Raw genomic sequence first — 17500 nt, forward strand, 5'->3', positions numbered from 1 at the left:
AACAACAACACAGGAAACGAGAGAATAGAAGAGTTTTTGTAGACAATAAAAAGCCGATTTGTGCTCAGTTGTCGTGTTTTGCTGTCATTCCGACAGACGAATACGTTATACTTACAATAGGGAAGGGATTCACATGGCCCCATTCCTTAGTTAATTTCGCGTAAAAGGAGAGGGTAAAGTTTTTGCAATGCAGTCTGCTGAAAATGGTGGAAAGTGCCGCTCTCCATAGCAACTGAAAGGCCTTCTGAAATGAGATTTTCTTATTTAAACGGGGATAGCAGGTCCATTCTATGTGTCATACTTGATCATTTCGCCATATTTTTGCTGAAAGGATTGAGTAGAGAACATCGACGATAAAGTTCGCAACTTTTGGTCGCTAATAAAAAAGCCTTGCCTTTACCGGAAGTAGCAGACGATGTGTTCGTGACGTCACGGGTTGTAGGGCTCCTCACATCCTCACATTGTTTACAATCATAGCCAGCAGCAGCTAGAGCTATTCGGACCGAGAAAGTGACAATTTCCCCATTAATTTGAGCGAGGATGAAAAAGATTCGTGGATGAGGAAATTTAGAGTGAAGGACTAGAAAGAAAAACAAGGGCGATTGCAGTGGGAGTAATTCAGATATTTTTAGACACATTTACTATGATAATTCTGGGAAATCCCTTATCTGCCTATTGTGTTGCTAGTGTTTTAGTGAGTTAAATAGTACCTGATAGTCGGAGGGGTGTGGCAACGGGTGTGTTGACGCCAGAGTCTCTGAGGGAAGTCACGGCAGCTGCAGCAGGACGGAAGCTCCGCTGATCTCCGGTAAGAGCCGACTTATTACTACAATTTTCTCACCGAAAACCGCCGGTCGACTTGTGGTCGGGAAGCATGTTCGCTTGACCGCTCTGATCCATAGTAAAGCTTCACCTCCGGGAATTTTAAACAAGGAAACACTGCGTGTTTGTGTGGCTAAAGGCTAAAAGCTTCCCACCTCCATCTTTCTACTTTGACTTCTCCATTTTTATTTAAACAAATTGGAAAAGATTCAGCAACACAGATGTCCAGAATACTGTGGAATTATGCGATTAAAGCAGACTACTTATAGCTTGGATCGGGCTGGAAAATAATGAGACGTCAAACGCAAGCGTCATCATACCGCGACGTTTTCAACAGGATACTTTGCGGGAAATTTAAAATTGCAATTTAGTAAACTAAAAAGGCCGTATTGGCATGTGTTGCGATGTTAATATTTCATCATTGATATATAAACTATCAGACTGCGTGGTCGTTAGTAGTGGCTTTCAGTAGGCCTTGAAGCTTTGGTCAAAGTTGGAATTGCCTCAAAACACTTTTCAAGACATTAGGAACACTACCGACATCTGGCGGCTAAAGTGGATAGTGCCCCCCCCGCAATTCGTCATGTTTCATGTGTCAGGTAAACCATGACGAATGGGGCCATATGGATCCCCCTTCCTTGTCATATTATTATTATATTTAAAAAAAGTTAAAGAACCCATGCTTATTAGTGATTCCTAGAGCCCAAAAAAAGTCTGCGGGCTATAGAGCGTTTTCCGTTCGGGCTCCAGTACTCTGGAATGCCCTCCCGGTAACAGTTCGAGATGCTACCTCAGTAGAAGCATTTAAGTCTCACCTTAAAACTCATTTGTATACTCTAGCCTTTAAATAGACCTCCTTTTTAGACCAGTTGATCTGCCGCTTCTTTTCTTTCTCCTATGTCCCCCCCCTCCCTTGTGGAGGGGGTCCAGTCCGATGACCATGGATGAAGTACTGGCTGTGCAGAGTCGAGACCCAGGATGGACCGCTCGTCGGGACCCAGGATGGACCGCTCGCCTGTATCGGTTGGAGACATCTCTACGCTGCTGATCCGCCTCCGCTTGAGATGGTTTCCTGTGGACGGGACTCTCGCTGCTGTCTTGGATCCGCTTTGAACTGAACTCTCGCGGCTGTGTTGGAGCCACTATGGATTGAACTTTCACAGTATCATGTTAGACCCGCTCGACATCCATTGCTTTCGGTCCCCTAGAGGGGGGGGGGGTTGCCCACATCTGAGGTCCTCTCCAAGGTTTCTCATAGTCAGCATTGTCACTGGCGTCCCACTTGATGTGAATTCTCCCTGCCCACTGGGTGTGAGTTTTCCTTGCCCTTTTGTGGGTTCTTCCGAGGATGTCGTAGTTGTAATGATTTGTGCAGTCCTTTGAGACATTTGTGATTTAGGGCTATATAAATAAACATTGATTGATTGATTGATTGATTGTTGATTGTCACACACACACTAGGTGTGTGATCACCCCCTGGGAGGTGAGGGGAGCAGTGAGCAGCAGCGGTGGCCGCGGCCGGGAATCATTTTTGTTGATTTAACCCCAAATTCCAACCCTTGATGCTGAGTGCCAATCAGGGAGGTAATGGGTCCCATTTTTACAGTCTTTGGTATGACTTGGCCGGGGTTTGAACTCCGGGCGGGTACTCTAATCTAAACTATTAATGGAATATCTTGGTATTGGACTGTTTGTTTGTGTTCACATGTTGTCACTTAAGCACATTTTACTTCATCTACAATCCTCATGTGAAACAAAACCCATGACTTTCTTATTTCTGTGCGTTTCAAATATTGAAAAAAAAAACTGCTAGCAAGAGGCGGCTAACAATACAGATAATGGAGATTAAAATTAAAGTTAAAGTACCAATGATTGTCACACACACGCTAGGTGTGGTGAAATTTGTTCTCGGCATTTGACCAATCACCCTTGATCACCCCCTGGGAGGTGAGGGGAGCAGTGAGCAGCAGCGGTGGCCGTGCCCGGGAATCATTTTTGGTGATTCAACCCCCAATTCCACATGCTGAGTGCCAAGCAGGGAGGTAATGGGTCACATTTTTATAGTCTTTGGTATGAACTCGCCGGGGTTTGAACTCACAACTTACCGATCTCAGGGCGGACACTCTAATCTAAACTATTAATGGCATATCTTGGTATTGGACTGTTTGCTTGTGTTCACATTTTGTCACTGAAGGTCCAAGCTGTGTGTTTACATGCTTTTTTAAAATGTATTTTTGTTATTTGGTCTTATTAGACCATTATTAGAATAAAAACTAAAAATCATCTTTTGATATGATGTACTTAGTCCATAAGTACACAAATGTGTACTTCATGTGTAGTGACATGCAAATTTTCATTTTTACACTTTTTTTTTTCAAAATTCCATTGTATGTTATACAGTTCTGACACCACCAGATGGCAGTATAAGTGTTCGTATGTTGACATAAGACCCCAATTCAGTAGTGTACACAATTTTGGAAATAAGAGCTAAAAGGTCCTGTCCACGTATGTGGCCACTAAGGCCTTTAGAGGTTGTAAAGACATTTCACATAATCTACAATCCTTATATAAAACAAGAACACACATATCTTATTCTGTGTGTTTCAAATATTGGAAAAAAAAAACTGCTAGCAAGAGGCGGCTAACAATACAGGTAATTGGGATTGACTTGTTTCGCCTATTTAGCCCTCTTAAACCATCCAATAAACTCCAACAACATTTTATGTATGCAATGTAGTAACAGGCGCATTCAAGACAAAATGTAATATTTACAGTATTTTTGGTCATTTTAACATTTTCCTGAAGTTCTTTTCTGGACACATTGAATTGAATTGAAGTATTTATTTAAAAAACGTTTTTTTATTTATTTAATTGATTCCACAGAGCATCTGGAAAGTATTAACAGTACTTTACTTTTCCCCATTTTTTCATGTTACAGCCTAATTCCAAAAATACACAATTGTTTGTCCTCAAAATTCTGCATAAAATACCCTAGAATAATTATTTTTTTTATTTGTCATTTTTAGAAATATTTGCCAATTTATTAAATGAAAAAATAAATAAAATAAATACATAAAATAAACAATGAATTTATTTCATTTGGGAATAAGGCTGTAACATAACAAAATGTGGAGGGACTGAAGTTATTTGAAGAGTTTCCGGATGCATTGTATAAGCCGAATAGATGCATCCCCATCACCTGCATTGTTAGCTGCTTCATGCGAGCAGTTTTTCTCTATTTAGAATGCGCATCTGGATTATGAATGATTCCCATTCAAGTGCTTATGGTGCAAATAGTCTTTCATTCTCAAAACATTGATTTTTGTTAATCTTTTAGTTAAGGGTTTTTTCTGCTTATGTGGATGTATTGATACAAGGTTTGCATAGCAATGACCAAAGAAAAACAGATGCGGCTCCCTGGTAAACAGGGTTTATTGATTTTAGTGGCCTGACTTATTTGTTGACTTAATCGTTCGACCATCATTCTGGAATTAATTGTGTTCCACCTTCGGGGTTCCACTGTACTAGAGAGTCACAACACATGTCTGTAAACTATCATTCGGCCTTCCACATATCCAGAGGCACTATCGTTTATGGTTATAGTTTCTTTACCTTTTTGACCACGGGGCCAAACTTTTCTACTATGCAGGGGCCACTCAACTGTTAAAACTGAATTAGTAGTCTTACACTTGATTTTAATCTTATTCAAAGATTATATTTTACCTACTTACAGTTTACAACCTCTTCAAATGTTATGATCACAAAAAACATTATATTCAGGCTTAGGTCAGGCGGATTATAAAAATAAGGACTCACCAATTATACTGCATAGGAAGGGACTCATAAATAACTCACAACATTGCTTTTTACATGCATTTTTTTGTTCTTAAATACTGTACATCAGGGGTGCCCACACTTTTTCTGCAGGCGAGCTACTTTTCAATTGACCAACTCGAGGGGATCTACCTCATTTATATATATCATTTATATTTATTTATTTATGAAAGAGACATTTTTGTAAACAAGTTAAATGTGTTTAATGATAATACAAGCATGTGTAACACATATAGATGTCTTTCTTTCACAAAGACAAGAATATAAGTTGCTGTATTACCTGATTCTGATGACTTGCATTGATTGGAATCAGACAGTAATGATGATAACGCCCACATTTTCAAATGGAGGAGAAAAAAAGTTGTCCTTTCTGTACAATACCACATGAAAGTGGTTGGTTTTTGGCATCTAATTCATCCAGCTTCCATACACTTTACAAGAAAAACATTGGCGGCAAATTCCGTAGCTTGCTTGATTGACATTCACGGCACCCGAGGGTCTTGTGAGATGACGCTGGCTGCTGCCAGTTCATTATTATGAAAAAATGACAGAGAGGAAGGCGAGAAACACTTTTTATTTCAACAGACTCTCGCACCGTACCTTCCGTCAAAACTCTAAAGGCCGACTGCACATTTCCTATCTTCACAATAAAAGCCCTGCTTCATGCTGCCTGAGCTAACAAAATAAGAGTCTCGGAAAGCTTTCTGAGGGATCGCTTGTGCACGCCAGTTTTCCGAGACTCTGTATTTAGTTAGCGCAGGCAGCATGAAGCAGGGCTTTTATTGTGAAGATAGGAAATGTGCAGTCGGCCTTTAGAGTTTTGACGGAAGGTACGGTGCGAGAGTCTGTTGAAATAAAAAGTGTTTCTCGCCTTCCTCTCGGTCATATTTTCATAATAATGATCTTGCAGCAGTCAGCGTCATCTCACAAGACCCTCCGGTACCGTGAATGTCATTTAAGTATTTTTTTTAAAAGCCTGGCTGGAGATCGACTGACACACCCCCCGCGGTCGACTGGTAGCTCGCGATCTATGTAATGGGCACCCCTGCTGTATTTTAACTAAATTTATAATGAAAATGTTTCTTGAACCGTCAATAAAATTAACGCGCAAATTTAAAAAAACGACTTCACCACTTTAGTCATAATTTGTGCGCTTAAGAAACTCTTCTATGACTTCCTCTGTTCGTTTGATACAGAGTCGTGTATAAAGAGAGTATAGCCTACTCAGTTCCAGGCGATCTCCTCAAGGATTGGTCAAAAGACAAACAGGCGATCACAGGACTGCTACCTACTTTGGGCTGATGCTACGTGTTTGCGGCGCTTCCTCGTTAGTTTTTCGATGTGTAACGATGCCCTGTTGCGCAACATGGGCCTGCTCCACCCGCGAGAATTACAGAAAGATTTTACGTCGCTTTCCCCACAACCCGAAAATAAGATAAGTATGTGAAGTGAATGTTCGCCGTCAACACACGACACGACGTCTGCGTTTTGTTCAGGAGAGAACACAAAGATATAAAAACGAAAAATAAACACATTAAAGAGAGGGTTAGACAAAAACAGACTGTCTTTGAATCTCAGTAAAACTAAAATAATGCCAGTTGGTTACAGGAGAAGAGAAAGCCATACACAAATACAAATAGACGGATATTGAAATAGTAAAATTTTTTCGTGAATTATATACCATGTACATTTTCTTATATGATTGTAGCAGCAGAGTGCGTCAAAATTATTTTTTCTTGAAATAAAAGCATGTTTCATTGTAAGTCTATGAGCTGGAGTATGTTTAGAACTTTATATCGACTTATTATTTTTGGTTTATTTCGTCAGAAAGTAAAATATTTATGTGTGTATATATATATGTATATGTATATATATGTCTAAATTGGATTATCCAGAGAATAGTGCTCGATACCGTGGTAGAGCGCAATATGTATATGTGGAAACAATCACAAGAGTACTTCATCTCTATAGAACTGTTTCATGAGGGGTTCCCTCAATCGTCAGTTCTGTAGAGATGAAGTAGTCTTGTGATTTTTCCCACTCATACATTTATATATAAATATATATATACACATATTTATATATATAGAGAGGGTGCTGGTACACCCTGGACAAGTCACCACCTCATCACAGGGCCAACACAGATAGACAGACAACATTCACACACTAGGGCCAATTTAGTGTTGCCAATCAACCTATCCCCAGGTGCATGTCTTTGGAAGTGGGAGGAAGCCGGAGTACCCGGAGGGAACCCACGTTCACAGGGAGAACATGCAAACTCCACAAAGAAAGATCCCGAGCCTGGGATTGAGCCCAGGACTACTCAGGACCTTTGTATTGTGAGGCAGACGCACTATCCCCTCTCTCACCGTGCTGCCCTATAAATTAATATATATATATGTATATATATATATATATATATATATATATATATATATATATATATATATATATATATATATATATAAATATATATATAATATATATATATAAATATATATGTATATATATATATATAAATATATATGTATATATATATATATATATATATATATATATATATATATATAAATATATATATATATATATATATATATATATATATATTAGGGCTGTGAATCTTTGGGTGTCCCACGATTCGATTCAATATCGATTCTTGGGGTCACGTTTCGATAATATATCGATTTTTTTCGATTCGATTCTCGATTCAAAAACGATATTTCTCCGATTCAAAACGATTCTGTATTCATTCAATACATAGGATTTCAGCAGGATCTACCCCAGTCTGCTGACATGCTAGCAGAGTAGTAGATTTAAAAAAAAAAAAGCTTTTATAATTGTAAAGGACAATGTTTTATCAAATGATTGCAATAATGTAAATTTATTTTAACTATTAAACGAACCAAAAATATGACTTATTTTATCTTTGTGAAAACATTGGACACAGTGTGTTGTCAAGCTTATGAGATGCGATGCAAGTGTAAGCCACTGTGACACTATTGTTCTTTTTTTTTTTTTTATAAATGTCTGTTGGAGCGGTATAGCTCGGTTGGTAGAGTGGCCGTGCCAGCAACTTGAGGGTTGCAAGTTCGATTCCCTCTTCAGCCATCCTAATCACTGCCGTTGTGTCCTTGGGCAAGACACTTTACCCACCTGCTCCCAGTGCCACCTACACTGGTTTACACTGGTTTAAATGTAACTTAGATATTGGGTTTCACTTTGTAAAGCACTTTGAGTCACTTGAGAAAAGTGTTATATAAATATAATTCACTAATGATAATGTTAATGAGGGATTTTTAATCACTGCTATGCTGAAATTATAATTAATATTGATACTGTTGTTGATAATATTAATTTTTGTTTCATTACTTTTGGTTTGTTCTGTGTCGTGTTTGTGTCTCCTCTCAATTGCTCTGTTTATTGCAGTTCTGAGTGTTGCTGGGTCAGGTTTGGTTTTAGGAATTGGATTGCATTAAAAAAAAATAATAATAATTTTGAATAAAAAAAAAAAAATCGTTTTTTCAAAAATGAGAATCGATTCTGAATTGCTTTGATTCGTATTCGAATCGATTTTTTCCCACACCCCTAATATATATATATATATATATATATATATATATTTTTTTTTTTTAATTTTATTTTATTTTTTTTCCGCGCACTAATTGACTGAAAGAGCACTCACTTGCCACTACGATGTCACTTTATCGATCGAAAAAATGCATTTTTAGACCATATGATTTGCCTTGGCGACTAGGAGACAATAATAAAAAATACAAAAACTTTTATTTTTCTTACACTTTGGACTGGCTGGAATTTGGACGCCGGCGGGCCGTACCCGGCCCACAGGCTGTAGTTTGGGGACCTCTGTTGTATTGTAAGTGTATGAGCTGCAGAGGTGGGTAGTAACGCGCTACATTTACTCCGTTACATCTACCTGAGTAACTTTTGGGATAAATTGTACTTCTACGGGTAGTTTTTATCCAACATACTTTTACTTTTACTTGAGTATATTTAGAGAGAAGAAACACTACTTTTACTCCCCTCCATTTATCTACATTCAGCTCGCTATTCGCTACTTTTTTTTATCGATCTGTTAATGCACGCTTTGTTTGTTTTGATATTGTCAGACACGCATTCAAAGTAGGAACTACGCATGCCTGCGTTTCACCAATCAAATGCAGTCACTGGTGACGTTGCACCAATCAAACGGAGCCAGGTGGTCACGTGACCGTCACACGTAGAACCCGACATGTTGAAAAACTTATTGGGGTGTTACCATTTAGTGGTCAACTGTAGGGAATATGTACTGTACTGTGCAATCTACTAATACAAGTTTTAATCAATCAATCAATGCCTACTGAGGCTATGGTGCTGTTAAGTTATTGTGGCTCAATATGCCATTTTTTTATTTTATTTTAATGTACTATTATTTAATATATATTAATGTTTTAGTTGCTTAAGAGATATTCCTGGCTATGAATTTGCTCATTGCTATTTTTATGTTTTTGTGCATTATCTGTTGCCATGATCAGTAAACGAACAGGTTACGCATCAGTTACTCAGTACTTGAGTAGTTTTTTCACAACATACTTTTTACTTTTACTCAAGTAAATATTTGGGTGACTACTCCTTACTTTTACTTGAGTAATAAATCTCTAAAGTAACAGTACTCTTACTTGAGTACAATTTCTGGCTACTCTACCCACCTCTGATGAGCTGTAGTATGTTTAGAACTACATACAGACATATTATTTTTGGTTTATTTCGTCAGAAAAACTAACGTCAAAACGACATGAATTCCATAAATTCCATTGACGGCTACATCCATGGTAGCAGACATGGCGCCTGTTGTTTATTGGCCATGCTCCCCCTTAATATCGTCATTACTGCCACAGGTGGTGTAAAAGTCAGTCAGTCTACCCCAGGGCAGCTGTGGCTACAGAAGTAGCTTACCACCACCATGTGTGAATGAATGTGGAGTCCCACTTCTCTGTGAGCGCTTTGAGTGTTTAGAAAAGTGCGATATAAAGCTAAGTTATAGTTAAAAGTTATAAAAGTATGTTACCCATACAGACCACAGCTGAGAAACAGATATTTTTGGGCGTCCCAAAAAAAGCAAAGGCTGTGATGTGTTTGTTTTTTTGTCTAGGACGGCTTTTGTGTTGTATTTCTTCCAACATGACATTTGCAAACAAGCCCAACAAGCAGCAGCAAGCGAGACAAACAGATAGGACAAGGAGCTAAATGATTCAACACTCCCCGGCCCACGCAGCACGATAAAGACGGGCGACCTACCTCTAGATCTTAACACTCTCTGTTCCGTATACATTGTAGCCTTCTCTGTATGTGGCAAAGTTCTGGCTGTTGGTTGGGGGTGTCGGCTTAAAACTGTGGGCACTTTTGGCCAATTTCAGCCGTTTGGTTTCTTGCCGTGACTTATAACAGAACTCTATGAGTGCCACCATCATGGCCAGCCCCAGCCCTCCAACCAGAATATAGAAGACCCCAGCCACATTGCTTAGGCTGAGAGCGCTTGTCTTGTCCTGTGGGGGAAGTCAAGAACATAGTTAAGCATTTCGGGGTGGAGCGATCGCAAGATGCAGCCTGCAAACTATAATCATTTAAAACTAATGCTAGATTATTAATACAAGTGACCAGATCAGAATCTTTCTTAGCCTTTAGAGTCTAAAATAAAACAGTACAACTTCCCTTTGAACAAAGGTTTATCTGACTGTCAATGGTCTCTAGGAGCTAGTGTCTAGATCTACTCTTGACCATGTCAGGAAGCTGGTCAGCGTCGCTTAGGTCGACAGCTCTAAACATCCCTGTCTCCTTAGCGACATGTACGTATAACTCTTAAGGCAACATTGTCATACAGTACAGTCAGAGAAGATGATCAAATCAAACCATTTTGCTGCTGTTTACCGACCAAACATAATCAGTAAAAATGTATTCATCAGAGTTTTACTATTTGCAGATTAACCCCGTGAGCGTCGGCGGACATCATGTCTATGTGGACTAGGGTTGCCGACCGTCCCGTGTAAAGATGTCCGATAATGTTTTTTTTTTCCGATATCTGATATTCCGATATTGTCCATCTCTTAATGACCGATATCAACTGATACCGATATATACAGTCGTGGAATTAACACATTACTATGCCTAATTTTGTTTTTTTGTTGTTTTAATTTTTGATGCATTAAACCAGGGGTCTCAGACACTGCCAACTGCGGCCCGCGAGACGTTATTTTGCGGCCCCCAACTTTATATGAAAGTTTAATGTTAGTGCGGCCCACAAGTTTTGTATGAATGGCGCTTGACAGGGTTGTGTGCGGAGCTGAAGGAATCTACCAATCACGGTGTGGTATGTGGCTCTCGAGGGCCGAACATTTACGTCACTTGCGTGATGCAAGCAGAGAAACCCCCTCCCATTTGCTCCAGACAGCGACGATTTTTCATATTTGGGTTCAAAATGGCTCTTTTAACGTTCTGGGTTGCCTACCCCTGCGTTAGTGGAAAAGCGGCAAATGTACTTTGGCTATGAGTTGTTTTTGTTTTTTTCCCTTGGCGTCAGTCTGGACACACTCTCCAGGGCCCAGGCTTAGACCGATTTTTTTAAATTGAATTTAATTTTATTTTAATTTTCTCCCATTGCATCACATGACAACAGTCTTCACAGCAGTCTTCCGCAGGCTAAACTAATCGATGTCAGATTGCCTGATCGACTTTTCTGCTTTGCCTTGAGTTGAGTTTATACCAAAATGGATACATGGATGATACAGCAGAGGATTGGGAGAATGTCATGTGGTCAGATGAAACCAAAATAGAACTTTTTGGTTTAAACTCAACTCGTCGTGTTTGGAGGAAGAAGAATACTGAGTTGCATCCCAGGAACACCACACCTACTGTGATGCATGGGGGTGGAAACATCATGCTTTGGGGCTGTTTTTCTGCTAAGGGGACAGGACGATTGATCCGTGTTAAGGAAAGAATGAATGGGGCCATGTATCGTGAGATTTTGAGCCAAAACCTCCTTCCATCAGTGAGAGCTTTGAATGGTTGACCAAATACTTATTTTCCACCATAATTTACAAATAAATTCTTTAAAATTCCTACAATGTGAATTTCTGGATTTTTTTTTTCACATTCTGTCTCTCACAGTTGAAGTGTACCTATGATGAAAATTACAGACCTCTGTCATCATTTTAAGTGGGAGAACTTGCACGATCGGTGGCTGACTAAATACTTTTTTGCCCCACTGTCTAATCAGTCTATATTCACATGATGTATGATTATAAATCTGCCAAGTTTTACTTGAATTCAGAGTGTAAAATAAGAGATTAGGGGACGGCGTGGCGCGGTTGGGAGAGTGGCCGTGACAGCAACCTGAGGGTTCCTGGTTCAATCCCCACCGTCTACCAACTTCGTCACGTCCATTGTGTCCTTGAGCAAGACACTTCAGCCTTGCTCCTGATGGGTCGTGGTTAGGGTTTTGTATGGCAGCTCCCGCCATCAGTGGGTGAATGGGTGAATGTAGAAATAGTGTCAAAGCGCTTTGAGAACCTTGAAGGTAGAAAAGCGCTATACGAGTGTAACCCATTTACCATTAGTGGATGTGCAAAAGTACAACCATTTAGTGTGCATTGTGCATATAGGTGGACATAGTGGTGTTATTATTATTACTAATTTTTCATTATTGTTTTTTTTTATTACATTTTACTTGTGTTACTTTATGTGAAATCTGCACTGCAACCATATCATTTCCCATTTGTCTAGTGAATAAAGTCTATCCTATCTTGTTCTACTAGTATAATTATCATGGGTGGACAATATGAGTCATCAATACAAAATAAACCATTATTGTTATGATATTATAATTAGAACATCTAATGGGAGTTATGTCTACCCCTGTTTAAAAAAACAAAAACGGGTGACACCTAAGTTTGCAACTTTATTCAAGGGTCTTTAAATGCACCAGAATAAGGCCAATAGGATGCTCAAGTGAAACTTGTACATAACTTTCTCCTACGCTGCCACAAATAGATGGAAAATATTTTTACCTTTATTTTACACCGCCGCCTAAATGTTGGTGTTTAATTTGAATGCTTATGGGCGAGCTTTTATGACGTTTATTTCGAGTGAAGTGTTTAGAGTTAGGTTTGCCTCGGACATACTATTTTCTATTTTTGATGGTGGGTGTAGGTCTTTGACATTTTTAATTTGATTCAAGCAACCTTATTATTGAACTTTCATTATGATATTATTATTATTAGTACATCTCCAGGGAGTTAATTGTACTTGTTTAAAAAAAACAAAACGGGTGTGACTAAGTTTGTATTATTCAATGGTCTTTAAATGCACCAGAATTGGGGCCAATAGGGTGCTCAAGTGAAACTTGCACATAATTTTCTCCTACGCTGCCACAAATAGATTGAAAAATAGTTTTACCTTTATTTTACACCGCCGCCTAAATGTTGGTGTTTAATATGAATGCTTGAAATTGAGCTTTCATGACGTTTATTTCGAGGGAAGTGTTTAGAATTAGGTTCGCCTAGAACAAACCATTTTGTAATTTTGATGGTGGGTGTAGGTCTTCGACATTTTTTATTTGATTCAAGCAACCTTATTATTGAACTTTCATTATGATATTATTATTAGTACATCTAATGGGAGTTAAGTCTACCCCTGTTTAGAAAACCGGGTAACACTTAAGTTTGCAACTTTATTCAAGGGTCTTTAAATGCACCAGAAATAGGGCCAAAAAGGTGATCAAGTGAAACGTGTACATAACTTTCTCCTACGCTGCCACAAATAGATTGAAAAGTATGTGTACCTTTATTTTAGAATAGAATAGAGTTTTATTGTCATTATTGCGGTGAACAGGTTCAAAGTACAACGAAATGTTTAGTGTGAATGCTTAAAGGTGAGCTTTTATGACGTTTATTTAGAGTTAGGGGCACCTAGAACGGGGGTCGGCAACCCGCATGTGGCTCTTTAGCGCCGCCCTAGTGGCTCTCTGGAGCTTTTTCAAAATTGTATGAAAAATGGAAAAAGATGAGGGGAAGAAAAATATACAATATATATTTTTTGCTTTAATATGGTTTCTGTAGGAGGACAAACACTGTTTATATTAAACATACTTCACTGATTCAAGTATTTGTCAAGCGCCGTTTTGTCCTACTAATTTTGGTGGTCCTTGAACTCACCGTAGTTTGTTTACATTTTTAACTTTCTCCGACTTTCTAGGACGTGTTTTATGCCACTTCTTCTTCTGTCTCATTTTGTCCACCAAACTTTCAACGTTGTGCATGAATGCACAAGGGTGAGTTTTGTTGAGGTTATTGACTTGTGTGGAGTGCTAATCAGACATATTTGGTCACTGCAAGCTAATCGATGCTAACATGCTATTTAGGCTAGCTTTATGTACATATTGCATCATTATGCCTCATTTGTAGCTATATTTCCGGTCATTTAATGTTCTTTAAGTCCTCTTAATTTAAATTATATCTCATGACACACTATCTTTATGTAATATGGCTTTTTATTTTTTGCGGCTCCAGACAGATTTGTTTTTGTATTTTTGCGACCAACATTTAACATTTTATGTTGCCGACCCCTTACCTAGAGCAAACCATTTTGTATTTTTGATGGTGGGTGTTGGTGTTCGACATTTTTAATTTGATTCAAGCAACCTTATTATTGAACTTTTACGATTAAATTAAATCGATATTCAAATTTAAGGCTTCTGTTTGAAAAAAAACTATTTACATATATAATTTGTCCCCACTTTGACGTCGCTGAGCGCAAGTGTAAACGGACACCCTATATCAGGGGTAGGGAACCTATGGCTCTAGAGCCAGATGTGGCTCTTTTGATGACTGCACCTGGCTCTCAGATAAATCTCAGTTGACATTGCTTAACAAGATAAGTAATGAATAATTCCGCTGGTAATAACAGTGTCAAAAATTAACGTTCAAAATATAAAACATTCTCATGCATTTTAATCCATCCATCCGGTTTCTACCACACCTGTTCAAGAAGTCGCATTAATGATAAGAAGTATTTTGTTTATTGGTGGTTAGCTTCACAATAACAATGTTATTAAAAGGAATAAGTGACTTATTTATACTCAAAAAATATTGGTGTTACTTAAAAATGCATGCATTAAGTTGTATTCAGTCTTAAAAAAAATATTATATGGCTCTCACGGAAATATTTTTTAACCTTCGTCTTGTGTTAGGGTCGGCACCGGCCCGTTTTAGTTTTTAAATGCATAAAATAACCATATAAATTATTTTTTTTGCATCGAAGCTTTTTGACTTTGTCAAGAACCTCTATTTCAACAATTCAAAACATGTGTTTGGTTTTTCACTAAATTATAAAATGCTCTGGATGAAATTATGACCTTGGTGTTGTTAGGGTCGGTTTCGACCCAGTTATAAAAATAAGATTATCAAGCAATAATTAGAGCCAAAACTGAACACACTGAGAGCCAGCTCCTCTACCAATCATGTGAGCTTTAGGAGATTCTCATTTTACCTTGTTATCCAGTACAAAAAAAACAAAGACTGGCATGTCCAGACATGTGAGGTCAATTCAGTCTCAAAATTATTAAAATGAAAAAATAAATAAAACAAATAAGAGATAAGATAATATATACGTTCTAATACCCCTCAGTAATAGTCAACAACCTTTTATTTATTTATAAGATTCTTTTAAAGTTAATTTTACCATTTTTAATTGGAAATCGAGGGGTATACTGGCAAAAAAAGGCCCAATGGCCCATTCCAAAAATATTAAAACTAGGGATGCAGCGATTAATCGGTAACCGAATATATTCGGCCAAATATGGCAAAAAAAGCCACATTCGGCCTTCGGTGGAATGAGTTAAAAACAAGGCCGAATAGTGGCGTGTGACGCAAGTTTTTGACGCGGTGACGCAATCAACCAACGTGCAGTGACGTGGTGACGTTGGGATATGTTGTGTACCTGTATAAGTGTATGAGGTTACAAGCACACACTTATTGAGATTTAGTGGGGCCTCTGTTTACATTATTAGCCTGTTGTGTAGGCTACCTGTATAAGTGTATGAGGTTACAAGCACACACTTATTGAGATTTACTTAAGCCTTCTGTTTACATTATTAGCCTGTTGTGTAGGCTACCTGTATAAGTGTATGAGGTTACAAGCACACACTTAATTGAGATTTACTTGAGCCTTCTGTTTACATTATTAGCATATCTACTGTGGCTAAGCAGACTTTTGCCAAAAGGACAATAATTCATTTGTTGTGGGTTTATCCACTTTAACGCACTTTATTTTTTTTTTGGAATGCATGTTTTGTTTGAAGGCCTAATATAAATGAAAAACTGTGTGATTTTTTTGAAAAGCAAAGACTACTGCACTATTAAAAAAATGTCAATATTCAATAAAAAATTACTTTATTCGAAAAACATCTCTAAATATTTATTCTAGGCTATTTATGCAATATTCAAAAAATTGTGAAAAACTGCATTCATTATGGGCTTCACGGTGGCAGAAGGGTTAGTGCGTCTGCCTCACAATACGAAGGTCCTGCAGTCCTGGGTTCAAATCCAGGCTCGGGATCTTTCTGTGTGGAGTTTGCATGTTCTCCCCGTGAATGCGTGGGTTCCCTCCGGGTACTCCGGCTTCCTCCCACTTCCAAAGACATGCACCTGGGGATAGGTTGATTGGCAACACTAAATTGGCCCTAGTGTGTGAATGTGAGTGTGAATGTTGTCTGTCTATCTGTGTTGGCCCTGCGATGAGGTGGCGACTTGTCCAGGGTGTACCCTGCCTTCCGCCCGATTGTAGCTGAGATAGGCGCCAGCGCCCCCCGCGACCCCGAAAGGGAATAAGCGGTAGCAAATGGATGGATGGATGCATTCATTATTCGGTATTTGGCCAAGGGTTTAAATTTTATTCGGCTTCGGCCACAAATTTTCATTTCGGTGCCTCCCTAATTAAAACCAACATTTTCATGGATAAGTAAGCCTAACAAGGTAACCAAGAGATGAGAAACATTTTGGATGATAGATAATCGTTTTTAGTGTATTTTACAGCTGATTTAAGACATGGGTCAAAACCGACCGGTTAACATCAGAGATGGTAACAGAAAGCTAACACAAGAGGAAGGTTAAAATATTTGGCTCCCTCAACCAAAAAGGTTCCAGACTCCTGCTTTACATAATGCAAGTGGCGTTTGAGGAAAAGTTGGTCACATTTTAAGAGGTGCCGCCCGTTCATCGCACCACAGGATGCCAAAGAATCTAACAGACGCGTCGCTTTTGCAAAGTAGTAATAACGCAAACAAATCAAATTTTCATTTCGGTGCATCCCTAACTAAAACCAATATTTTCAAGGATAAGTAAGCCTAACAAGGTAACCAAGAGATGAGAAACAATTTGGATGATAGATAATCGTTTTTAGTGTATTTTACAGCTGATTTAAGACATGGGTCAAAACTGACCGGTTAACATCAGAGATGGTAACAGAAAGCTAACACAAGAGGAAAGTTAAAATATTTGGCTCCCTCAACCAAAAAGGTTCCCGACCCCTGCTCTATATAGTGCAAGTGGCGTTTGTGGAAAAGTTGGTCACATTTTAAGAGGTGCCGCCCGTTCATCGCACCACAGGATGCCAAAGAATCTAATAGACGCATCGCTTTTGCAAAGTAGTAACAACGCAAACAAATCAAATTTTCATTTCGGTGCATCCCTAATTAAAACCAATATTTTCAAGGATAAGTAAGCCTAACAAGGTAACCAAGAGATGAGAAACAATTTGGATGATAGATAATCGTTTTTAGTGTATTTTACAGCTG

At 38.5% G+C, this 17500-nt stretch overlaps 1 protein-coding gene across 4 annotated transcripts in view; it reads right to left on the bottom strand.

Annotated features, from left to right (window-relative positions):
• The window catches only part of gria3b (glutamate receptor, ionotropic, AMPA 3b), a 420593-nt gene that overhangs the window by 14071 nt on the left and 389022 nt on the right, over nucleotides 1-17500 (bottom strand). For 3 of the 4 annotated variants that reach the window (XM_061901989.1, XM_061901988.1, XM_061901990.1), the window contains one exon: nucleotides 9952-10199. In XM_061901989.1, the coding sequence (XP_061757973.1) occupies nucleotides 9954-10199 (246 nt within the window). In that variant the 3' untranslated portion in view covers nucleotides 9952-9953. Of the gene's footprint in view, nucleotides 1-9951; nucleotides 10200-17500 lie in introns of those variants that run through there. The other variant, XR_009806959.1, reaches the window with a different exon arrangement.

This window comes from Nerophis ophidion, linkage group LG05 (assembly GCF_033978795.1).
Source record: "Nerophis ophidion isolate RoL-2023_Sa linkage group LG05, RoL_Noph_v1.0, whole genome shotgun sequence".
NCBI classification, from domain to species: domain Eukaryota; kingdom Metazoa; phylum Chordata; class Actinopteri; order Syngnathiformes; family Syngnathidae; genus Nerophis; species Nerophis ophidion.